Source organism: Parasteatoda tepidariorum, chromosome 12 (assembly GCF_982258835.1).
Source record: "Parasteatoda tepidariorum strain Cologne lab strain chromosome 12, Ptep-v5.0, whole genome shotgun sequence".
Classification (NCBI taxonomy): Eukaryota; Metazoa; Arthropoda; class Arachnida; order Araneae; family Theridiidae; genus Parasteatoda; species Parasteatoda tepidariorum.
In genome coordinates, this window is record NC_141766.1 from 15,128,208 (window position 1) to 15,155,048 (window position 26,841).

Sequence of the window (26,841 nt, forward strand, 5' to 3'; positions counted from 1 at the left end):
AAATTTGCTATAAGCACATTAACAGGGTTCCCACGGTCCTTGAATTTTTTTTTGCTAAATTTAGGTGCTTGAAAAACGTCTTAGGTCCTTGAAAAACTTGATAGGTCCTTGAATTTGTCCAATACTGCCGGCGGCCCTTTTTATAAAACACCCGCGAATCTTTCTGTTTTGTTCCCGAGCTCTCTCACGTGGTTTTTAACGCCACCGTTTCTAACCGGGCCTAGCATCTTGGTGTCTGCCAAGCGCGCGGAGCACAGCAGACAATCAATGCGTTCGGGGCGAGACTCCACTTCATCTTCTGTCGCATATGCTTAGATCTTCTTTTTTCTTATCGAAACTAGAATACTCTCGAATTTCGTAACAATATGTACCTTGTAGTTTTCAATAAATTTGCCGTTTTACCATCCGCACTTGTCCTTACGTTTGCGTCATTTCAAAACTTAATTGTAAAGCGTATTCGCAAAGGCACGACTTCGTATTTGTGTTATGTAGTTTAGACTAGTTATGCCTGGGAAGTGCTATTTTAATCCCCAATGGATGGATAATCAAGCTTATAAAGAATGGATTTTATCGATGCCCGAAACGAAGTTCAGAGCCAAGTGCCGATTATACATGAAGGAGAACGATATCGCGAAAATAGAAGAATCTGTTCTGAAATCACACATGAAAGAAAGGTAAAACAAAAAAGCAGTCTCATGCCCTGAGTTCTCTTTTTCCAAAGACATTAACATCTAATTCATCTGGTATAAATACTCCTTCAACATCGTGTGCCCCATGTGAAACAGAAACTTTAGTGGCCGAGGTAACATTGTCTTCTTATCTGGTCAAAAGGAATGTGCTTGATGCTGAAATTCTCTGGAGTCTGAAGTGCATCACTAGTAATTATTCATGTAACTCCTGTGCAGGGATAAGTAAATTGTTTTCCAAAATGTTTGCTGATAGCTGTATAGCGATAAATTTTTTTTGTAGTGCCGCAAAGTGAGCCTATTTGGGCTCCTTTGGATTGGCACTATACTTCAAAGGGATTCTTATAAATGAGCTGAAGAATGTTGATTGCTACACTGTACTCTTTGATGAGACGTTAAATCAGTCTCTACAATCTAAGCAGATGGACATTATGGTAAGGAATTGATAATAAAGTTTGCACTAAGTATCTTACCTCCCAATTTATGGGTCATGGAACTGCAGAAAATATTTTGTCTTCTTTTTACAAATGCATGGATGATGGTTAAAAGCTCTCTAAAATACTTCAATTATCCATGTATGGACCCTATGTCAATTGGAAATTCTATTGGAAGCTTCAGTGTGAATTAAAAGAGAAATATTCCCACCAGGTCATATTCATTGGCAATTGTGGATTACACATAACGAATAATGCTTTTAAACATGGTGAAAATTGGATATGTTCCTTCTAATTTTTATTTTCAGAAATAATTGTTGCTGCATAACATTTAGAGAAGGTTGTGTAAATTATGGATGAATAATTTCAGAAACGATGTTTAATAGAGGAGAGGAGGGGGTTATGGAATAGTCATGGAATACCTAAGATTTAGCTATGTCTTTCATGCAGCCTTCACATGGAAATACACAGGATTAAAGGATTTCACCATTAACACCTCATTACCATTAGTTATAGATTGTGCTGAAAATGATTTTTGTGAATTAATATGTAAAACCATTAGAGTTGTTTTTAAAAAAATATAAATTTTAGTCCATAATACATATACTCTCTTCTCTCTATATAGGCAAAGCATTTAGGTATTATATTTGAAATTAATTATTGCCACAACAAGCATTGTTGCTTCTAGTAAAATAGAAGAGAATAATTTTTAAAATTGGTCTTAGATTAAGGTCCTTGAATTTCAATCTCATCATAGAGTGGGAACCCTGATTAAATTTTAGTTGTAATTTTTGCAATTCACCATTTTTTGTAAGTACATTTTCTATTCGAGAACACAAAAAAAAAAAAAAAAAAAAAATATGCATTAAATTCAAAAATGCAACTTTTGCACCCAGTTTAAGAAAAGATTTATTATGACATGCAATTAGTATTACAGTAGAGCGCCGATTATTCAAACTGCTCGGGACCGAACCTGGTTCGGATAATTGGAAAGTTATTTAAAATCTAGTTTAAATGATTATTTTTGCACTTCCCTTCACACTATTTCTAGGCTTAGGACTGGCAGTACGATCTAAAATAGCTCTGGCGTGTTTAAAATTTTTTTTTTTTTCAATTTTTAAATATTTTTTTTTTATTTGGAATTATTTTTATCATATTTCAGCTTTATATAATTTTTTTGTCACTTACTGATTTTACCACATTTTTCTTTATTTTCCATTGCAAAAGAAATCCAGCAAAGACTTTTGTTTCGAAGAAGATGCTCTTTTTTGAGCAGCCATATCCCTTATTCTTTTTAAATAAATCAACTGAACTGGATCAACATCATTTTGACGTTTTAGCCAATTCATTGCAATATCTAATGAATTGCATGCTTCTCTATGAGAAGGTCCACTATCTTGAACTTTATCACCACTTCTTCCGTAGAGTTCCGATTTTCATTCAAAGTTTCAGCAACAATTTCATCATCATTTAAAATCCTGGGTCGTTTTCAGTGTCTCGACACCAGCCTTCTATTTCTTATGCTGTATAATCTGGCATCTTTTCATCCAAAAGATCTATTGGTTCAAAAATTTCAGTTTCGTTTGTTTTTCTGTTAAGAATTTTATTCCAAGCTCTGTAATCATTAATCACAAGTGACAACTACCCATCCCCCCCCATTCTAGAACTTCAGCTCTTATCTATTCATAAACTTCTTCCCATTCTAACCATTGTAGACTGTCAAAATGAACCTTGCATTCTTAGTAGATAATTTTCACTTGAAGAGGGCTAAACTGGTATATAGGTTTAACTGTATAACAATACAATACATGCATGTATGGCTACTGTAAGAAAACTGCTAAAAAAGGTTGTAAATTAAATATAGTCTTTAGATGTAGTGGATATTATTTATTCTTCTAAATTTAGAAAATTTTTTGATAAGTTCGAGTATTCTAAACTTAAAAAAAGCGAATTCGGACATAGTTCGGATAAGGATTCAGATAATCAGCGCTCTACTGTATTTGTAATTATTTAACATAATAAATTTTATACCACTTAAAAGTAAAATATAATTTTTTACTTATTAGATTTGCAAGGGGGTGACCCTGGAAATCTACCCTCTTGTAGCCACCCATGGTTTGGCTCCTACTGTTATTTTTTATATCCTCTTCTATGAACCTCTAACTGATTGTGAAAAATTAAGAAAATTTTTGCACACAATGTATGTTAATGGTTTAAAATATTTTTAATAATTATTTGCTTTAACTATAATACTAAAAAAAAAAGAAATTAGCATGTTAAATTATTTTGTGAAGTTATTTCTACAGAATTCTGCATCTTTTAAAATTGACTTTTTTTAATATATTACTTGTAAATTTTCATATCTTGCATCTAATTTAAAATTGATTTAAATAAATTTCTCCTTTAGAGTTAAAAAAAATTTAAAGGTTTCAGGATTTTCAAGGCATATACATTTTAAAGTTATCCTTTTGAATCATTAAGATTGCTTGTCAGTATATATTTTTTTCACGTCCTAAATTAGGGACCATTAAATCATAATGCAGTTTTGTTGTTGTCTTTTAACTTGTGACTCATTTCTTTGTAAAATCTCAATATTTTTAATAGAACACATGAATTTTGACGACTATAAAAAGTTTTATATATTTTTTTTTTTACTCAACACCTGATTAATTTATAACGGTTGTTGTTGTTAATTTGCGTCGCACTAGAGCTGCACAATGGGCTATTGGCGACGGTCTGGGAAACATCCCGGAGGATGATCCGAAGACATGCCATCACAATTTTGATCCTCTGCGGAGGGGATGGCACCCCCGCTTCGGTAGCCCGACGACCTGCGCGCGAAGTCGAGCACTTTACGGTAGCACAGTTTAACGAGGACCAATACCGCACACCCTCGGGAATTTATAACGGAGACTTATAATAAATGTAAGCTTATATTTATTTCATTTTTTTTTTTTTAAATTCCTAATTCTCAGGAGGAAAAAATAAATAACACTTGCAAATTTTTGGAGGTACAAGCCTCATAATACTCAACACGGAACTCTCAATTTAATCTCCTAAATAGAATTAGCATTTCTTGCAAAAGATAATAAATATTTTCAAAAAGAAAAATACGATTGATAAATTTTATTACTTTAAAAATAAATTTGCAAAGAAAGTAAACATATTGCTTAATACATATATAGGGTGCACAATTTTCCTGACTGTTCAATATTTTTATATATTATCAATACTGTATGAAAAGGTATAAATATTTCCCCACCTTGTTACAGACTATCAGGAATGAGAATCTTTTAAAAGGTTTAGTCCCTTCACTCAAGGAGAATGAAATTTCACTGATTAGTATCAAACAAAACATATGTTTTAATATTCCTTTGAACTTACACATCCAATGACTGTCTAGAATAACTTTTTTTAAAGATTTGAATTTTCTCAGACAAAAAATATAATTTCAGCCACTATATTAAAATGAGTGATAAAATTGAAGGAAATAAAGTGTATGTTTTATTATAAGCTATTAAAACAAGATACCATAAGAAATGCTTCGATTTATTCTATTTTAACTACAACATGAAATATATTAACTTACAAAAACTAAATATTTAGAAAATACTTTCTATTTAATTTCTCACTATTTCTGGGCAACAAGTGCACATTTTAAATACATTCCTTAAATAGGTTTTTTTATTTTACAAAATACCATTTATTCACACATAGAAAGAAATTAATTTGATTACACTTAAACTTATATTAAAAAATAATAAATACTTATAAAATGTAAATAATGACACATATTATCTTTTACATCTAACATCAAAATTATACTACTAAACAAAGTTATTCTATTTTTTCACACATTAACTGAGACATGTTTTTGTACATTTGTAGACCAACACAGTTGGCAAGTATCCATTACCAGGGCTAAAGAGAAGAGAGAAGGGCTAGTTCATTTCTCTCTTAGAGCTGAAGCTACAATTTCCCTCCTTATGACATCACGCCGCACACAGAACTCGAAGACTGCGAGCAAAGATATTATGAACACTTCACATCATTCTGTAAAAATAAGTTCGACTTTTTCCTGATATTAGCTTTCTAACTTAACACATTTCTGTTCAAAAAAAATTTCTTGGCCATAATATTAAAATAAATACCATTTTAAACTAATAATAATATTTTACTAGCTGTCATAGATGATGCTATAAATACTTTATTTAAAAATTTTTAGTTTTAGCTTTTATTAGTAAAAAAAAAATTAAAGCATATATCGACACTTTAGCTACATATTGTTCAATAACAATAATTTGTTGGGCTAAATTTAGAATCCCGATTTTTAAATTTGTCGTTAATGCAATTTGTTTATACTTAATCATTAGAAAACAACAACCTTAAACGCTAATTACTGAAATAAAATAATTTAGGTTCATAATAATATAAGGAATTTTACAATTGTTTATAGATATTTAAATTTAAGAGAATATAATTAAGAAAAATCATAAATATTTAGAATAACTACATTAAAAACTATGTTATGAAATTGGAAGAATTATAACTATTAATTATTTATATTTTTCATTTAAGTTTTTATTTTCTTCGCCTGCCTTTCTTTTTGAAGTAACAGGGCGGTTTCTATTTAGATGGCAATTCTTATAAATGTTCTTAGACGACAAAATAAGTGTATGGCTGTTTTATTCACTACGGGATATCGTCCCTCTAATTCATTTATAAGTTCTTTGATGACACTTTTTGATTTTCTATAAGATGTCCCATGCACACTTTGAAAAATATTCTCATATTTCTTATATCCATGCTGCTGACGGAACAAATAATCCTCCCTTAAATATGAGATTTATCCATTTGTGTTGCTCCCCTGTTGTTGGATGAACTAAGAAGATGGTATTCCTAATTTTGAATCAATATTTTTAAGGTGAAATGCTATGTAACCAGCAATTTAATTTAGTCCTTTTTCTTGTTAATTGATCACTTTGTATCCCAAATTAAGGCCAATATCCCAAGACATAGGAATGAAGTCATGCACGTACAGTCCCTGACCAAATTATTCAATGCCCTATAAGATTCTATGTAAAATCTTAATTATCAGGTGATACTATACAGCTTTATTGTTTTTATGTGACTGAACCCGGTTTGCACTTGTTTACGTTAGTGTTATCAATTGGTTAAATTTGAGGATAAGATAAATTAGACAATATATTGTATAAATATAGAATATTTATTATATCAAGCACTATATTATATATTATAATAATTAGATAAAATTATTAGACGCACTGTAGTTTTTTAATAATTGCATGATTTGCACCAGTTTATATGCAATACTTTTATATTTAAACATATACGTGTAATAGGTTTTTATTCAGGATATTTTTTATATACTTCCTATTTGTATTTATTTTTAACGCATTGCATTACGTTGTTAACCAATTGATACAGGAGCGTAAACAAAGGCAAATCGGTTTCATCCGTGGAAAAACAATACAACTGTATAGTATCACCTGATAATTATAATTTTACATGGAATCTTATAGTGCGTCTTATAATATGCCAAAGGACTGTATATCTTCTACGTTGTCTGGAATATTATTATTTTCAGAAACTGTATTTTTTGTTGTGTCGATATTAAACGCTTTTTCTAATAATTCCGCAGTTAAATAACCTATTTCTGAATTTTTTATTTCTGTGCATACTTTTGACATAAGATTAGGTAGCTTATTTACAATTAACAAGTGTTTAAATCTCTTAATTATTTCGGCAGGACTTGGATGGTCATCAAATTTGCCAAAAACCTCTAATTTAGCTAAACAAACTATCTAGAGCATCTTGAGTTAATCTAGTAGTTAAAATGTATCTTACTCTGACGGATTTGTGGCGTAACTACTATTACGATTATTAAACATCAATTCACTAGTATATAAGACATGCTAACTTGATTCAATCTTGAGGTACCTTTTGATAGATGAAGGTTGACATTGTCTAACGTTCTTTCCCCACATTGGTGACCCGGACAAGCTATGATCATGCCTACTTCGATGGATGGTCCACCTTGAACAGTTGACTTGCTATTTGTGACTGCATCATCGTCCTCCTCACACTGTTGCTTCTCAGTCTCATTTACACACAACTGGTTTCTGCACACACTCGACTGCTAATAGCAACACAGGAGTAACACACAACCATGAACTTAATATAGCTCTCATGGCTAAAGCTCAAAACCTGGTGACCATAATCCAGCTCTCCCGGTCTTTTACAAATATAGCAGGTAGTGGTATCCGTTCATCGAATTCTATTCCCGATAAAATTCTGGTGGGGGAGTATTGTAGCGCAACTACCACTACGATTATTAAACATCAATTCACTGGTATATAAGACATGCTAACTTGATTCAATCTTGAGGTACCTTTTGATAGATGAAGTTTGGCATTGTCTAACGTTGGACTTAACAGATTTTAAATCTTTGACTAATGAAGACATAGAGATAATAATTGTTTCTTGAAATGGAAGTAGAAAATTTTTACCACGCACTCGCATTTTGCTTACAACTTCTCTGACTTCATTTAGAACAATTGATTGAGATTGAAAATAATTTAAATTTCCGAAAGCAGCTTACATACTTTTTGCTGGAGGGGATTCTAAGCTCTTGCTCACATCAAACAAATTACCAATTTAAAAAAATCATGTGCCTTCTTGTTAACTTTAATATTCCTTTTGCTGTAGTGGTAGAGAATAACATCTTTGCTGGTGTAACTTTCTGTCTATCATTACCTTTAACTAAGAGATATGACTCTTTTAGCTTGTGGCACAATTTTATTTATCCGGTATCTGTTCTTAATACTTCTTCAACAATTCCAGAGTTAATAAGAGTTCCATCATCTAAAATTATTCCAGAGTCCAATAAAAAATGATTCCGCAGTAACTAGGTATATCAGCAAAAATGAAACTTTTTGAGGAAGGTCGGATATGATAAAAAAAATAAACTGCTTCAATTGTTATTTGGAGATTCTTCCAAAGTGTCCCACATCATCCTAAATCTGAAACAATTGCTTTTACAGCGATTTTACATCGATTTCAATTATTTCTAAGCTTTCTATGACTTTGATAAGTAAGTTAATATTACATTTCGTTAATAATTTTAAATTTTTGTAATTCACTTAAAAAAAACTGAGGAAAATCATTATAAAAAACAATGAATGTCCTGGAATATGTCACAAAAAAGAATGCTCCAATATTAGTTAGACTGAACACTCCGTGACGCCACAGGTGAAAATCGGAGGTTTGGCGCAGTGAGAGTTTCTTAAAAGGAGTGAACCAGCCCTTCTACTCTCTCTTTAGCCCTGATCCATGACAGAAGTTTATCTCCAGCTCGTCTATTTTTAAAATACAGAATTCTTAATCAACTAAAATTTATTTCATTGTATAATGTGGTAAATTAATTATAAAAGGCATCAAAATATTAGGTATCATATGAGGTAGCTTACAGTTCAAAATAAAATGTATGCTTTATAATATTGGTACAATTGGCTACACAGACAGAAACATAGATTGATTAAAAATAGATATGAGTAGCATTAAAAACAAAATTATATACAAAACTTTTGTTATTTGATTTAATATTGTGCCAAATTTCAACACATATATTACTGTACATCCTTCTTTGAAAATGTAAGAAAAACCATTAAAACATTACATATTCTAGAGAGAGCACCACACACATATACTGATACTGTACAGTAAAAAATTGTTCTCTTCCAGCGACAACTTATCCATTAGTGTAGCCTAAAAGAATAAACAAATTTAATAGAATAAGACTAAAAATACATTTTAGAATGTACTGTTTTTTCTTATAACACTTTAAACATCTTATTTCACCTTAGAGAATGCTGTATAATATGAGTCATATCTAAGAGCAGAGTTGAAAGTTTTTTGGGCTATGGCAATGACAATTTTAAATCAACAGAATGATAACTGGATTTGTTAGTTAACAACCTGAGGGAGTCATCTTTATTCTAAAATTGAGAAAAATAAAATAACAAACCACACTACAAAGCAGGAATACTTTATTTTTAAAAATTAAAACAAAATCAGGAGCATAATAACAAGACTTGAAAGAATTTTCTAATTGTTTTTTAAGTATCTGAGAATGAAAAGCTGATCTGTTCACTTGATCAAATTGCAAAAGTAAATGACAAAATAAAGCATGCAATGTTTTAAAAAAGTCTATAGCAGGAAATCTCGAAATGCAAACCAACATATAAGAAAAAGATTCTAGACAAATATATTTTGGCAAATATTTCAAAAATGATAAAGCAAAAAATATTTGTTTGTTAGACAGTCAAATTTAATTTTGTACTAATTTGCAAGCCCAATTTCTTCTTCTTAGAATTTCTTCTTAATAGAAAATGTGCACCTTATTCACCTCAGTTCTACCATTTGGTAAGTACATAGAGAAAAAGCAAAATTAAATTTCATCTCAATTCAGTTACAATTTATTAAAAAAATTTTTTTTATATGATCAGTAGAAATTATATTCATATAGCCAAAAATTGTCCTCTCTATTTCTGAGAAAACATCCTATCTTCAAGATGGAGTCATACATGCTTACAATATAGAATTCTTTATTGATAAACAAATATTCGATAAGTTTCTGGTGTATTGTCTACAATCTTTAATGTCAGCATTTTGAAAAAAGTAGCCAGAAATAATCTGCATCTATTATCTACAGATATTGTGCTTACTGAAATAACTAATGCAATATTTAATCTCCAAAATACAAATCATGTAATTAAGGACAGAGTATAGAAGAATTCTCTGAGTTTCTGGATTTTCTAGACATATTTAAAAAAAATTCCAATCTAATATCGCAGTCAATATTAGAAGCACTGGGAATGAAACATACAGTGACCCACAAAAAATTTATACATTACATTATGTTTTTAATTAAAAATAAAACTCCCCTATACAGAGAAATAAAAAGACTACCGTAAAAATGAATAGCAACTGCTGAAAATGATAGGAAAACAGATTCATTATGAAATAGTGCAATAAAATCACATTAAAAAGCATTGGAATTTGAAAGACATTGCTGAAATGGTAAAAGAAATGATGAATAGCTGTAGAAAGCAAATTGGGCAACAACATTGATTAATTAAGGAATCCTCACGAATCAGGTTTGCCAAAGTGATTACCCAAATCCAAAATTTGTGTATCTAAAAAACATTCTTAAAAAATTTACAATTTGGAATTGTGGCCAATCTGATTCAAAATTTATGTGTCCTGTTGTTATATTAAAAATATTCACATTGAAAAATCATGCGGAAATGACTGAAAAAACGATAAAAAAATAACTTATATTCACAATGGAATCATTGCATCAAAAAGTCATAACTTACATTTAAGAATATCGGATTTTGATACAGCTTGAGAAAATAACTTTAAAAAAATGATAAATAGTTAGAAAAAAAAAAAAAAAAAAAAAACGAGAACAGGAGTCAAGATGGAAAAGTTTCGAATGGAGCACATCAATAAGTAATAACCTGATAGTAATAAAAATTGCGTATTGTAATATTATTCAAATATATTAAATATATTGGAATTTTGGAAAACCACAGAGAAATGGCAGAAAAACAATAAAAAAGCTAAAACTAAAAAAATACATAAAGATTGGACTTTTCGTAGAAAGGGTTAAAATTCACATTTTAACACACGAAATTGCATAGAAACTACAAATAATCTATAGTAGTAGGAGTATGAACAAACACTGCATGCTTGGCATTCGCCATATTAAACTTCCTGACTTTTTCAGATTTTGTCTCAAAAATTTAAAGTTTCCGGCTTTTTTGTTCAATTTCCAAATTCCCCAACTTTTTATGATTTACCAGGCAGCGTAGTAACTCTATAAGGAGGAAACATAACGAAAAAATAAATATATTTTATATTATTAATAGCTAGATATAGAAAGTTAATTTAAAAATTTAAAATAAAATTAAATATTGACACTATATAGTAACTGCATTTTTAATTTTTTGATTATTTACAATAAAGAAGTCTTATGATAAGCACATAAAAAGGCTTAAAGTTTCGATTATGGTTTGAGAGATATTAACATTTAAATTCAGCTAATTTTGAAGATTTCTTTTCCAATCAGCATTGAGGAAGTGTTCTGTTTTTTCCCCCTTTTCTATTCTTTTCGCTACAGCGGGAAGTTAGAGTTAAATTAAACACGATTTAAAAAGTGATTAACTGAACATTAAAAAATATTAAAAGGACAAAACAAAAGCTTTTCAAAATCAAAATATTTTATCCATTCTCAAATTTTTCTACAATATTTACAAAGACTGTGGGCAAAATATTTTTTGAGAAAGTATTTTACTATTGTTTTAAATATTCTTTTTAGATTTTACTTAAACATTAAGTTAAGAATTACTTTAATCTCATTAAGTAGTTTCAGAGACTGGGTAAATCTATTATGTGCCTCAGGAGAATTTTTTGGCAGTCAAAATTTTGTGTACTTTTTCATAGATTACTAAGATTACATAAATTTTATAGATTAAGAAAATATAATTCTACCAAGTATTTAATTTTAATTATAACAAATCAGTTTTTATGCTTGTAAAAAATAAAAGTATAATTTAAAATTTTGTACATTCGTTTAAAATGGAGCACTAGTTATGAAGTATTGTCTATTGAACAACATTTTTTACTGATTACAGTTTTAAAATTCTCAATCATTGTTTTAAAAACTACAAGCACAATTTAATCTTTTTGTCAGGCTCAGTTTATAACTCTGATTTTATAACATTTAATACATAATAAAGTTGAAGAAGTGACAAGTGATATTGATGAAGACATAGAAATGGAACCACAACCAATATCAGTATCTGCAGAAGGTCTCAAAGCCTTTGAAACAATAAAGAACTTTCTGAATTCACACGAACTTATAAAAAATTAATAATAATCTGATATGAATGTCAAAAATTTATTGTTTGCACTTAGAAGAGTGTTTTAACTAACATTTCCAAATATTTCAAAAAAATAAATGTGTTTGTCTCTTTTTGCATTGTAAATATTTTTACAGTAAGCACATATTTTTGTCTCAATATCAAATTTTTTATATTTAGTATAAAGTTATTAACTTTCAAATCAATTACTCCATTATACATCTTAAGCCATTATTACTTTTCATAAATTTTCACACAATTATTTGATATTTTATGTTGACCCATATTCATCGTTTCCACAGATCTTTATTGTTTAGAATGAATGGTTCCATGAGAAACTATTGAACAAGATTCTACCGTATGCGTATAGATAAAATTTAACTTCATAAGAAGTTTAAAAATTAAGTTGTTTAAAAAAATGCATATTACAAATAAAATTAAAAAGAAAAAAATAACATGCCCAATTCAATTAGGACATGTGTAAAGTAAAAGTTATACAATAATTTGATTACATAAAATCATATTGTTAATGAAAATAAAACTATAATTTCCTAAACTATCAATTATGCAAGTAAATTATAACTATTTAAAAACTATATCAGCCATCATATTTTTTGTTATTACTACCCTAAATATTGAGTTGGCATCTTCAAGAAATGGCTATGGAGCGTTTAAACTTTCAAAGATAAAAACTAATAATAAAAAATGGTAAACTAATAATAAAGTACAGTGAAGTGGGTACGAAATGCTGATTTCTCTCAGAACATATTTATTTCACAAACATAAACATTAATATAACATAAACAAAATTAAACATTATGGGTCGTCCTGCGACCAAGCTAGCTAGTGAAGAAGTTGAAAAGGTAAGTGGCTGTTCTTCATCTGAAGGACAGAATATATATCACAAGGTTGCTTTTACCTGAAGATCTTAAATCGTCAAGCTGGCGGTAAGACTGGTGAGAGTGGCGAGCACCGCAATAGCAATGGCACTCATAAAAAACATTTATTATTCCATTTCATAGCCGTTCACCAACCATGTTTTCAAATATTAAAATTATTCCACTGTTGTTGCTTGAACCCGCTGTCAAAAAACTATTTTATCATGTAAATATATAAATATTATAGTACCGTATTTTTCGGCGAAAGCGCCGCTTCGTCACAAGCGCCGCACCTCGATAAAAATGAATTTTTAATAAAAAAAGTTATAGTAAGCGCCGCTCCGGCGCAAGCGCCGCAATGGCGCTGAACCGCGTATATCAGCATCCTTTCAGAAGAGACCTTTAAATTACCATTTAGAATATCTGTATAATAAAAAATTAAATTTTTTTATGCATTTCATAAAATAAAGTTTTAATTTCTAAATTATAATAAAAAATTTCTTTTTCAGCAAAAAAAAAGCAACAAAAAAGTTTTCTCTTTCAGCAAAAAAAAAAGAAAAAGAAAACAACAAAACTATATAAAATAAAGTTGTTCTTACTAGTTGGCACCGCGCCAAAAAACAGAAGAACAGCAAAAAGAATATTTATATGTTCAGTAGCTGAATTAAGGCTGAACTGATTGCAGGAATCCGTAAAACAATGCAATAAGAAAAATAAAATAAAAATTTATTAAAAGAAAGATTTTAAAATAAAAAGATTTTAAAATTTATTACCGTTAACAATTTGAGGAAAAACTAATACATAATAACGAAACAGCTAATAATAACGAAATAACTAATAATAACAAGAATAAGAAATAACTAAGCAGGCCCCAAAAAAATTCTGAAGAAATGAGCGAACGGGAAATAAGTTTCACTTTCACAATCTTTCAGGGTGGAATTTTAGTGAGTAGAATGCCCTCTCCTTCAATGGAAATAACCCAATGTGACTCAATATTTAAAAGGGGTTGGGGAAAAGAAAAGGGTATGGGACCCCTAATCCAGCATTCCAAAATTTGGCACTTAATCTGATCTAATCTTTTTTTTAAATATTTTTTTAAAGAAATTTATATTGATAAGACAAAAAAAATCAGCTATATTCTTTTTATTTGGAATTTTATTCTGTTGAAGTAACTTACTTTATTTTATCTTTTAAAAATAAAAAAGAAGCTTGAAAAAAAAAAATCTGTGTCAAAAGAAACATCTGTTTCTTAAGCAGTTTAAAATAAAGTGAGAAGTAAAAACACTTGCATTTCCAATGAACAAAATAAAGAAATGGAAGTTGGAAAAAAACTGATCAATCAATCTTGACAGCTGTGCTTTACCCCCAAATTTCCCTCTTCTGTTTGACCATAAATTGGCCACACCCAGTTGACATTGAAACTACCACGTGGACAACAAAATGAATTCTATCCCTTTTGCGGTTTTTTATTCGATTCATTAATTTTTTTTTATTTTGACGCTTTTTATTTTTTCTTGTTAATTGTTGCTCGCTTGTTTTTTTTTATCGTTATTAGTTTTTAGCTTGTTTTTTGTTGATATTCATTGTTAGTTTCTTAGCATTAATTGTTAAAAAAAAAATTTTTTTTTTGTAGTTCCCTGTTACCTTTTTTTTTTCTTCTTGCGAGGTAAGCGTCTTTCGTTAAAACAAAATGTTATCTAAAAGAAAAAACGAGAACTGTGATCTCGCTCTAAAGAAGAAACGATTATTTCTTCTTCATAGGATTCTGATTATTTCTTCTTGATTATATTATATAGATTATTATTTTGATTAGTAAAATTTCTCTTAAGATGGGCCAGTTTTAAATTCACCCCACTCCATCATAATCTACGATCGAAACTTGACTAAATTTATTGGTTTTTCTGAAATTAACAGTGGAATTGAATTATAGTAATATTTGAGGGCCATATTGGAATTTTGCGAAAGAGATCCGAAGTTCGGCATTTCGCCAGTCCCGCGAGTGTCGGGTTTAGGGGTCCTATTCTTCCTTTTCTGTTCGCTTAAATTACTATTGCCAAGGCGCTAAATAGATTTCTAGATTGCGATTTTTCCTTAAGCTGGGGGTGGATACAAGATGCATACCTTTTAAATTTTCTCCTTATGCGATGTTTTTTTTAAAATTATTATTTCGTTTATTTATTTTCTTACAGGCTGCTGCCGAAAGTTTGCTAAGAATTGGCGATGTTCTGCAGCAGATCGCAATACGGGCGAATATTTCGTCGACTTCGTTATTAATTTTTTTTAATAGTCTTTCTCTCAGAAAATTATTTCATCTTAAATAACTTTCCTTGACAATTTTTTTTGCTACAAAAAAATATTTCGTCGGAAGCGCCGCTGCATCGGAAGCGCCGCATGTAGGAAAAAAACAACTTTTTTTTCGATAGCGCCGCGGCTCTTCCGCCGAAAAATACGGTAACCTATAATATTTTAGTACTGCGCAACTTTTTAAGTCCTCTTGATATAGTAAAAAAATTTTATCCTTTGAAGAAACCTAATTTTTTTAAGGCTGCATAATTTAGGCCATTAGGAGAGATCAAATCTAGGTGAAGTTTTGTCAAGACTAGGTGTAGCCACGGCAATAAAGAGGAGCAAACACACCAACTCTGAAAACTTAGAAGTCCTTCTTAATTCAGAGATGTGAATCGGGCATAACCACCAGAGCCCAGTGATACTTTCCTTATGTAGCATTGATTAATAGTAGGGTGAAAAGAATGCCCTTAAAGTTGTTGGTTAAATTCTAAATATCAAAAAAAGCTTTATAGTTTGTCTAAAGTAAGAACTCCCCAAGCCATTCGTCGGGACCTGTGGCAATGACTATGGTAACAAGGTATAACTATTTCAAGTAGGGAATGGGGTCTATGTTGAAGACAGGTTTTGGTCAGGTCGTCAATAGAGTGAAGAGAAGCAACCCTATCTGAAATACGCTATTCTCTTTTCCATTGCAGCAGACGGCCTCAGACATTGTAGCGGGGGGAGTTCTTACTGTAGACAAACTGTAATTACATTTCACTATCTAAAAATTCTGCTAAATCAGGAGTAAATTAAACTAAGTAAATCACACAAGTAACGACAGAAAAAAGTATTTGGTATTACAGTTTCCCAATTAAAGAGTTATATGAAATAAAAATAAGATCTTTAAAAGCTACAACTAATTAAAACTATAGATATTTCTATTTAGCTTATGACATGCTTACCAATGCAGCAATGACATGCAATACTCTGTAGGAAAAGAAAACTATTATGTTTTCAAAGATCTCTGAAGGACAGTTGTGAACCCAGCAACACTTTTGGGTTTGTTTACATCAACATGAGTTCCAAAATTTAAAAGAGTTCATTAATTAAAAAATGAGTTCCAAAATTTAAGGACAGAAAAATAATGGAGCAGGCTGTTATCACTCAAAAACACTTCATTTTCAAATTTTTACCACAAATTTTTAACTGAATCTTGATGAAGAAAAAAACAATCGAAATGAAATAAAAATATGGCCACTGAAGCGGACGTCTTTAGGGGGTACCAGATTTCAGGGGGATTTTTTTATAGGAAAAATTTCCAGAAAATATCATTGGCCTGTTGAGGGTTTTTCAGAGTGGAAAGCTAAAATAATTGAAAAAGTTAAATTTAATTTATTTAATACCAGATACATAAAGATAAATTTATTGTTACTGCTGTTGATAAAGCATCAAATAATTTTTGTATTATGTGTAAATATTTTTTTAAAAAGTTGATTATTGGAGAATATAATGCTAATAATACTTATTTAAAATTAAAAGAAGATAAGAAAGTTATTGAAAAAAGGATTATTGCATTTAGTAAAAAATTAAAATTAAATAGGATTACATTTCCATATTTATTTCCTATTGTTAAATTTCATAAATGTCTGGTCAAATTTAGGTTTATTGCATAGGTAATTGTTACAATTCTGATATTAGTAAAAAGTTCTTTAATTTTCTTAAAATTATTTGACTAAAAATTAAAAGAGAGAAAAATATTGTTATAGAAAGTAACGTTGATGTTTTGGACTATATTAGTAATAATGTTATTTCTAGTATTAATACTTTTGATTTTGAAAATTTGTACACCAGTATTCCACCTGCTCAGATTGTTGAAATTTGTAGTGGCATATATGATAAGTATTTAATTAATGAGAAAATTGAAAAATCTTATTGGTTAGATTTATGCAGGTTTAATCTTTTTGAGAATGTACTTTTTAATGGATTAGATTTTTATAAACAAATTACTGGAATCCTTTTCTGGTGCTTTTGCTAATATTTTTTTACATTTTTTTGAAGCTAAATTTCTGGAGTATAGCGATTTAAATGCTTTTAGATATATTGATGATTTGATTTTGCTTAATTATTATAATTATGATTTTAATTATAGTATTTATCCTAAAGATTTGGTTTTGAAAAAAAGCAATGAGAATTGTTTAAATGTTGAATATTTAGATTTTAAAATTGATATTGTTGATAAAATAATTGAAATCGGTGTTTTTGATAAACGAAAAGCTTTTAAATTTAAAGTTATTTTTTTCTGTAACTTTAATACTAATTTGTGCAATAAAATTTTCAAAAAATTTGTTTTTTTTTTTTTTTTTTCGCAAATGTTTAGGATTAAAAAAATTTGCAATAATGTTGAAAGTTTTTGGGAGGCTGCGAATAATTTTTTGAATAATTTGAGTAATAATGATTTTCCTTATAATTATTGTAATGTTAATTTTTTGATTAAGAAAATGATTGAGGAATACTAATTTTTTTAACGGGGCGAAATTAAAGTCTTGACTGAGCAGCCCCAGTTGAGCATTATATTAATCTGTTACATAATCTACTTTTACTACTACCTTTTTTCCTACTGCCCATTTTATAGCGAGCGTTTTCTTTTATTTCAAATGTTTCTGTCACATTTAGTTAGTTTGTGAGATTGCTGTTTGACTGGCTTGCTGCGAGCTTTAATTTCTTCACTTTTGTATTTTATTCTCAAGATGTATGTATGTTTTGTATTGTATTATATTCAAGATTTTGTTTGAAATTTCTTTTCTTATTTGATTTTCTGTATTTCTTCCTAGACTTTTACAAAACCTTCAGGGTACTGAGAGAGCTAATTTTGACATTTGTCCAGTCTCTCAATAGAAAAGGTTTTGTTCTATGGCTTCCGGAGCTGGTATCCCTGAAGACGTCGGCTTCGGTGGCCACATTATTATTTTTTTAAATTTTATTTGCATTGTTTTTTCTTTATTGCTTCAATCATTCTTTCTTTTGAAAATCTGATGCTTTTAAGGGCATTTAGTTCTGTTATTATAGAATTTTATATTTTGAATTCTTTTACTACTATTTTTATGTGGTCTTAAAGAGTACATAAAGAGAAAATTTTATATACACAAAATATGTTAATTATCAGGTAGCAAAATACAAAACTTGAAATAATACATACCTCAAGAGCTCTGATTAAAAAGATTTCTTGAGCAGTGTTTTTAATAGACAGGTAACTTGTAGACAAATCTGATGCTAGTCTCTGGGTTGATTATTTATATGCATTGAAAATTAAAGATGCAAATAGGAGAGTGGGAATATAGGAAAAATTGAATACAGGGGAAAAAGACTGAAAACAGTATTAAAGAGAAGCTAATGTGGGAAAATGTGCAATTTGGATGAAAGATTAAAAAATGTTTAGATTAAGATTATAGAATGTAATAATATAAATAAAAGTAAAAATATAGATTTGAAATGACTAGAATAAGCAAATGAAACATAGATTTAACAAAGCAACATGCACAGCTGAAACTCAAGAGGCATAACATACATATCTATAATATATTTTTTATACTGATAAATAACATTTAGGAGACTAGAAAAATACAACTGCATATATGCTATCTGAGAATAATTGTAAAATTCAATATCACTTTGTACAATTTTTTTTGTTTGCATGTTAGATGGAAATAAAATGATTTATCACAAAGATTTCCATTCTTAATATAAGTGTTATAACAACACTATCTTGGTATAAGTAAATGGACTTAAAGGTCAGGAACAAAGTCTCCCCACTTTCATTGTCAAATATCTTTTTTTTCCTTCAAATTTTTTTAAAGAATTTTCATAATTTTTCATTCATTGCAAAAAAAATTTTAGGTAATGGAAAAACATTAAATGACTATTCAAAAACTGTAGAAGAATCTGTTATGTTAACTGATAATTGTTAGCATTACGTGTTAATGACTAAACAAAGGATATTAAATGGATGGAAGACTAGACCAAAATTATTTCATGTATGTTATACAAGCTCTTGAAATCAGCTACTTACAGCAATAAGTGCAACACCAGCAGATTTTAAAGATTTAGGTTTATGATCAAAATGCATAGTAATTTCTCTAGAAACAGCATTTTGCATATCTGTGTCATGAGCAACATCCATCTAAAAATAAATATAAAACAAAACTTTAGCAACAATTGAAAGAGAAATTGATGACAAACAAAAATATATATTTAAACTTATTGAATTTCAGCAACAGAATACCAACTAATAAAACGACAATGGAAAAAAGTATTTAAACTATTAAAAATTTTTTAGAATTGATTTGTTATAAAACAAATTTCTTCCAGAACAATAATGCAACATTCAGTTTTAATTCAATCGCTGATTAAATAGATACCAATGCAAAAGCATAAATATTTGATAGAACTAACAGATATTTAGTAGACTGGAAACGGTTAAAACTATTTAAACCAAGATGTGATTTGTTTTTAATTAAGTAATAGATAAGAGTAAACCCTAAAATTGTAATAAAATATTATATAGCTTTTTCAGATTTATTAGTTACGATTTCCAGGATTAACTAGTTATTATACTCCTAAAAGGTATAAATCAGATACACAAATTTCTTAAAAGGCAAATTCATTAACATTATTGAACACTAAAATAATCTTTCTCTAACTAAAAATAATTTAAAACATAAATTAAAGATTTACATTAAGAAAAATGGAATGAGGTCAAAGATATCTAGCATAAAATAATGAAATTTATATAACAAATAGATAAGTAACATAGTTGATGATTTTATCGAAATGTATTTAAAAGATATATTTATAGACCATATGTGTGATATTTTTCTATTTAAAAATATTGCACGTACAGTTGTGAAAAAATAAGAAATTTGAGAAAACTTTATATCCTAAAGCTAATGGCATTTATAAACCACAAAATTTTGGGCACATTTTTAGTTTTAGCCCCATTATCTCAAGAGAGCAAACATATTAATTAATGAAATCCAAATTCTAAATTTTGCATCAAAATATACCCTGAAACATTAAATTTCTTCTAAGGTTTTGGTCAGGATCAGCAGTAAAAAATACGCTATATTTTTCTCTTTTGCTGAAAAATGTGTTTGCTGAAATAAGCTTTATGTACCTTAAAAATGCTTGTGACCTGTAAATGCCAATCTCACTAAAAAAATGACAGATATGAAAGTTCAAGAGAATCAAACTCTTGTTCTGCGTGCACATAGTTGTACAATTTCACTCATGAAATACATTAACCAGTGAGAGAGTTTAGTAATAATTTGAATTTTCAAGGAAATCTAAACCCTTCTAGGAAGGTATCATGAAAACAAGAACGAACTTTGACATCAATACAGTCTCATCCTTTATACTATATCAAGTGGTGTCATAGACCAGTGCATATCACAGGTAAGGAAAAAGTTTAGTTGTAACATTCTCTTCTTACAACAAAAATAAATACTACCGAAGTATGTTACACCCAATATATTTTGTAATTTCGAACTCCTTTGTATTTCTAAGAAAATCAATGAAATGGAATTATTTATTTATTTTGAAGTCAATGAATAGCTGATCAAAAAAGTAAACCATAAAACAAAATGTGTAACAATAAAATTTAAAAAGATTAACTTAAAAGAATACTCACATGTACCCAAGGGTGCTCTACTACTTCAGCAGCTGAGTATCTATCTTGTGGATCGACTTTTAGCATCATTGAAATCAACTCCTAAAAATTATTAACAAAGTTAAAATAAACACTTCAAAAACTCCTAATAAAGAAATTTATATAAAAAAATCGTAAAACGTGAGAAAAAAAAGACTTATTTTTGTATCATCTGCCCTGAGATGATTTTATAAATTAATGAGATTTTGGAAGTTGCAATAATATTAATATGTAATTGAGAGCAGGAAGGAGACCATTTTTTAACAAAAATATTGATTCTTTAATTGAGAATTTGTTGAGTCATTAATGTGATTAAATGAAAACATTTTCATTTTGCTCATTCATTACTTTGTTTATATATTTATAAGCTGCTTTACTGATTCATTCACTTTATTACCTGACGAATTTATGTGTTTATCTGTTGATTCTTTATTTAATGATTCGTCATTACTCTATCATTGATATGCTCCATATGTTCACTTATGCAGAGATTCACCAATTTCTTGATAAATCACTTTGCATATTTTTTGATTCACTAATTTTCTTATTCATTGATTAATCATTAATTCAATGATTTATTGACACTCTCATTTTTTGAGTCTTAGACTTGCTAATTCATTGATCCCATGATTTGATTCACTGATTCTTGCAGTTTTATTGAGTCATTGATTTATTTTTTGAATTTATAGAATCTTTTTTTATTTATGAAATCTCTTTTCTCAAAGTCACTTATTTACTGATTCGTTAACTGATTTATTATAAGCTGATTTATACATTCTTTCATTTATTGATTCATAGGTTTATTTATTGGCTAGTTCATTTTTCCTTTGCATATACATATCAGGGCGTATCGAAAATAATCGAAATTTCTTAGATCTTTTTGCGGTAGTGCGGAAAAGATGTGAACACCCATCATTAAAAATTGTGCGGAATATCAAAACTCTGGGTCAATATCTTCTGTCGCCTCAATGGGCCGAAAAATTAGACTAAAAATCATTACAATAAAAAAATAATAAACAAACCCTTATTTCGTTTATCGGTTTGGGATAGTGTTTACAAGTTGCTATTCTGTAACAAATACAACCATAAAAAATTTTAGAATAATATTTTACTATCTTAGGCCGCCTCGCCTTAAAATTTTGGAAAATAAAGGCCAAATTTTAAGTAAATAAACTTTACATTTACTTCATTTTAATGGGAAGAGAGACTTTATTTTACCTCTTAAACATACGAATGACAAAAGCATTACTGTTTGTAATAATTGTTTGTCTCCAATTTTGACATATGTTTTCTGGACTCTAGTGTCGCTTTAATCAATCTATCCTTGCTCAGCGGCCCAACTGTTTTTCCCGAAGCTGCAGTAACTAGTTTCACAATCTGCTCCACTGCTTGTGTGTGTGAAGGAAATTTAATAAAATCCCAATAGTCCATTGGCATACCGTCCTTTATCATCTTCAGAAGTTCTTTAGAACTGATCTCTCTGAGAACGGGAGGCGATGGCACATAACAAGCTTGCCAGTCAATGAGATCTACATAGTCTGCTGCTTCAAAGTTAAGAGCAGGAATAACGAATATGCAAACACAATTTCCTTCTGTGCTAACTTCCCTTGCCTTAATAATCCACCGAGCTGCAAGGGTCCTAATATGGCACCTCTCATCCGTTAACATGGCCAAAAGCATGTTTTCTGGATCTGCAAAGTAAGCGTTGCGAGAAATAATTGGTTCGATTACGTCACGATACTTTTTAGGCAAGTAGCGAGAGGAATAGATGAAATGTCACAGGTGTCTAGTACCATCTTTAATGGAATGATGAATCTTTATTCGGAACCATGAGGATGCGTAGACTCTTGGAATGAATACAACTAAAGTTAGCAACTCGTTTGAGGGGTCTAATGTAGATATATATAACCTCAGTATTCGATTAGCAGTTGTTAGCCAGCGAGCCAAATTCAATGCTCCTGGATCCCGGTTAGCTATATCTGAACAACAAACACCAGAACTAATGGCGGTGCAAATGTTTTATAAGTATTTCTAACCTGAACTGAGAGTGGTGGGATCAATATCTGGCATCTCGCATTCAATGTTATTAAAAGCAACAATTGAAAGCTTTTCGTATCCTTTGAGGTTCCGTCCAATGTCTCCGGTGTAAGATGTGGGGCCAGATGACTTGCCGTCAATGGACTCAAATAGGTGTCGTAATGGAAATTCATTGAAATGAAGTAAGCATATAATCCATTGTACTGGTCTCTGAAGTTTCAATTCAAGCCTGCAAATTACACCATCAAACACTCCTGTGTTCACTACAGTGCCGTCACATCCGAGAACAGAAAGGTTACTAAAATCGTCCAATAAATCACCTGTTACATATTCGTTTGTACTGGTAATTTGTACTGGTCTCTGAAGTTTCAATTCAAGCCTGCAAATTACACCATCAAACACTCCTGTGTTCACTACAGTGCCGTCACATCTGAGAACAGAAAGGTTACTAAAATCGTCCAATAAATCACCTGTTACATATTCGTAAATGCTATTAGATACATGAAGACTAGATCCACTTACAGGCGTAACATGTCCCATGTACGTAGAATCAGGCTCCGACAGAATACAGTAATGAGCTTTTACAATTGTTCTTTGGAACTGCTTGCCTTCGTGTGCTTCTGATGCTAAAATTTCGTCATGTCGTCCATCAAAATAAAGGCCATATATAGTGGAATGATTTTCATTTGATTTTGAGACAATTTGTTTCTTGGGTTCAAAATAAGGTTATTCTACTTTTTTTGGCAGAGCGCAAAATCCCGCCTGTCTCGATTGTGCAAGCAGTAAATGCGTATACAGTACCAAAATGCGTCGAAATTTCCAAAATTAGATGCCGATGAGGCGGCAGAAGATATTAATTTGTAATTCTAAAAATTTTTATAGTTGTTTTTAAAATATTGTATCTTTTAAGTGCTACCTCAAACCGATCAACGAAATCTGTGGTTAGGTATTAATTTTTGTATTTTAATCATTATTAGTCCAATTTTTGGAGCTTTAGGCCCATTGAGGCAACAGAAGATATCAACCCAGAGTTTTAAGATTCCGCTCATTTTTTAATAATAGGAATTCACATCTTTTCCACACTACCGCAAAAAGATTTAAGAAATTTCGATTTTTTCGATACGTCCTAATACATATATTTAATAGATTGTATGTTGATTAAATCAAAGAATTGGCAATTTATTAAATCACCAAATTCTTTGGTTTTCAAATTTTATTCATTCTCAATACGTTGATTCTTTGATTTGCTTTTTGATGAATTGCTTATTCATTATTTTTTTTTATTTGATTGCCGGACATACCAATTTGCTTTGAAGTTGATTCTCTATTTTTATTGATTTATTGAATTTCTCAACCATTTCATATCTGCAGGATTGCCACAGTAAAAAATGAACAAAAATAGATGCTTTTAGTAGCCTTAAGCATGAAAATAATTGCCTAAAACAATGAAAATAGTTGCCTGAACAGGAACAAAAATTTATCAAAAATAGTAGCCAAATAACTAAAATTATAGCTTAATTGTCAAATACTATTATTAGGACTGGGTAATGTTAGAAATTTTAAATCGTGATACATCGTCAGTTAGACATCACAATATAGTGATGTATTGCAATTTAGCATATGTTCAAAAATTACCTATGGGAAATCTTTAAATCAATCAAAAATAAATAAAAAGGGAATAAATCTAGTACAAAAGAAAATATTAATTCGAAACATATTCTACTGTGACATCAATATCATTGCTTAATTTTTTCAATTAAATTAAAAAAGAAGTCAAAGTAAAGGCAAACCCAAGCTTTATTTCATTTTTCTTAAATTAAAAATGATTTAAGATGTAACAAATGATTCTAAATGATTGTAACATACATGCATTAAAAATTAAAAGAATAGAAAAAAAAACGAAAGTGGAAAACAAACCAAAGAAATGTTCACTTTAGAAAAAAAAAATTTTTTTTTTTCATTATTTGTTGATAAAAAAACATGCTTTTGATACAACATTAGACCCTTTTTTATTTACTTATTTAAAATAATAAAAAGTAGTATTAGCTAATTGTCAAATTCTGTACTTAATAAATGCAAAAATATTTTTACTTATTTGCTATTATTTTCATTTTTGAAAATAAAATCGACTAAAGATTTATTTGTTTAAAAATGATACTGACTATCGAACAAATTATAAAACAAACAAGTATTGAAAGAATTTTAATAAAAATTTTAAAAAAATATTTTAAGTACTAATGCTAAATTATTAAAAACGTTAAAACAATACTAAACTTTTTATTTAATTAAAAAAAATTTTTTTTTACTAATAGCCAAATTTTTTTAAAACTTTGTTTTCATTTTCTCAAAAATAAAAGCAAATTAAATAAAAGTAAGTTTTGTTTTAATTTTTTTTATAATTAAAAACGACTGAGCATTTATTGGTTGAAAAACAATCAAATTATTATACTTAACTACATTTAATAAATTTAAAAAAACTAACTTTTTATAACAAAGTTAAATACAAAATACCCCTATTAAATTATATCGCTTAAAATAAAAAACAATAATTGAAAAAAATCAATGATTTGATCTATTGAGTTCAGAACGAAAATTTAAGATAACAGTGATTGAGCAGCAATCGCAAAGTAACAGTAGGTCTACTAAAAATAATTGACAAGAATCGTTAAACCCAGACAGAAAAAAAATGGTATGAAATAATGCAGAACGAAACGATCACTGCAAAAGTCTCACTGAAAATAATTTACAAGAAACCCGACAATTATTTCCAACGAAATAAAATGCATAACGATCGCAGATTATTTTCCATGGGACTTATGTCCCATCGAAAATAATCTTCAAAAAACGCAAAATCCCAAAGACAAAAATGGACATAAAGAAACTATGCATTGCGTTCTACACTCTATAACAAAAAAATCAACACACCAAGAAGGAGTTGTCCGATTGAAACGAAAATTGGTGGATAGGAAGACAATGTACAGAATAGTAAATGATTAAAATTTCAGAACAATTGAATAATTTATTGCAGAGTTACAGTAACAAGTTCAATAAGTGTTGACCCGCCTCTAGCCTGGATACAAGCTGCCACACCGCGTGGCATAGACCGATAAAGCTCCCGGATGGTCTCCTGCGGTATTTCCTGCCAAATTCGATCCAATTGTCAAACAAGGTCATCAACATTCCGTGCCAGATGCAATCGCCTTCCCATCATATCCCAGACATGCTCGATGGGAGAGAGATCTGGTGATCTGGCAGGCCAAGGAAGAGTTTGACAAGCTTGCAGACAGTTCATAGCAACACGTGCCGTATGTGGTCTGGTCCTGCTGAAAAACCAGCCCAGGGGGCTGCAAAAGGAACGGTAGCAAAACAGGTCTTAGGATGTCGTCGACGTACTGCTGTGCAGTAAGTGTACCTCTAATGACGACCAAAGGGGTCCGGCTGTCGAAGGATATGGCACCCCAGTCCATAATGCCTTGTTGAGGGCCGGTGTGACGTGCAATAGTGAAGGCAGGATCCCTCCTCTGCCCTGTGCGTCTCCAAACAAGTCTTCGATGATCGTCAGGACACAGTTGGAAGCGGGATTCGTCGCTAAAGACTATACGTCACCAGTCGGCATCATTCCAGCCATATCTGTTCAAAACATTCATGCATACGAAATTTCAAAGCAATCGTTTGATTGCTTCTTGGTGCGTCGATTTTTTTGTTATAGAGTGTATATTACAACGCTGATCCTCGCACGAAACCGGGAGCTCAATTCGCTCTTCGTCATTCAACATCACAAAACCAACATCATCTTAATAGCAAAACACTATAAAAAACATCTCTGCAGCTAGACGAAATCAAAATCGTCTTCGTTAGTGCGGTAACAGCGTTAGCCTAGTCAAG

General features: G+C 29.9%; 1 protein-coding gene across 5 annotated transcripts in view; it reads right to left on the bottom strand.

The window, feature by feature from the left end:
* Positions 1-7,385: 7,385 nt before the first annotated feature.
* Positions 7,386-26,841, bottom strand: part of LOC107457568 (serine/threonine-protein kinase DCLK1) — a 64,710-nt gene continuing 45,254 nt past the window's right edge. For 2 of the 5 annotated variants that reach the window (XM_087155803.1, XM_087155804.1), the window contains exons 14-17: positions 20,902-20,982; positions 19,285-19,395; positions 9,002-9,138; positions 8,441-8,908 (exon numbers count right to left, since the gene is read on the bottom strand). In XM_087155803.1, the coding sequence (XP_087011929.1) occupies positions 9,061-9,138; positions 19,285-19,395; positions 20,902-20,982 (270 nt within the window). In that variant the 3' untranslated portion in view covers positions 8,441-8,908; positions 9,002-9,060. Of the gene's footprint in view, positions 8,909-9,001; positions 9,139-18,414; positions 19,396-20,901; positions 20,983-26,841 lie in introns of all 5 variants that reach the window. The other 3 variants (XM_087155802.1, XM_087155801.1, XM_087155805.1) reach the window with 2 other exon arrangements.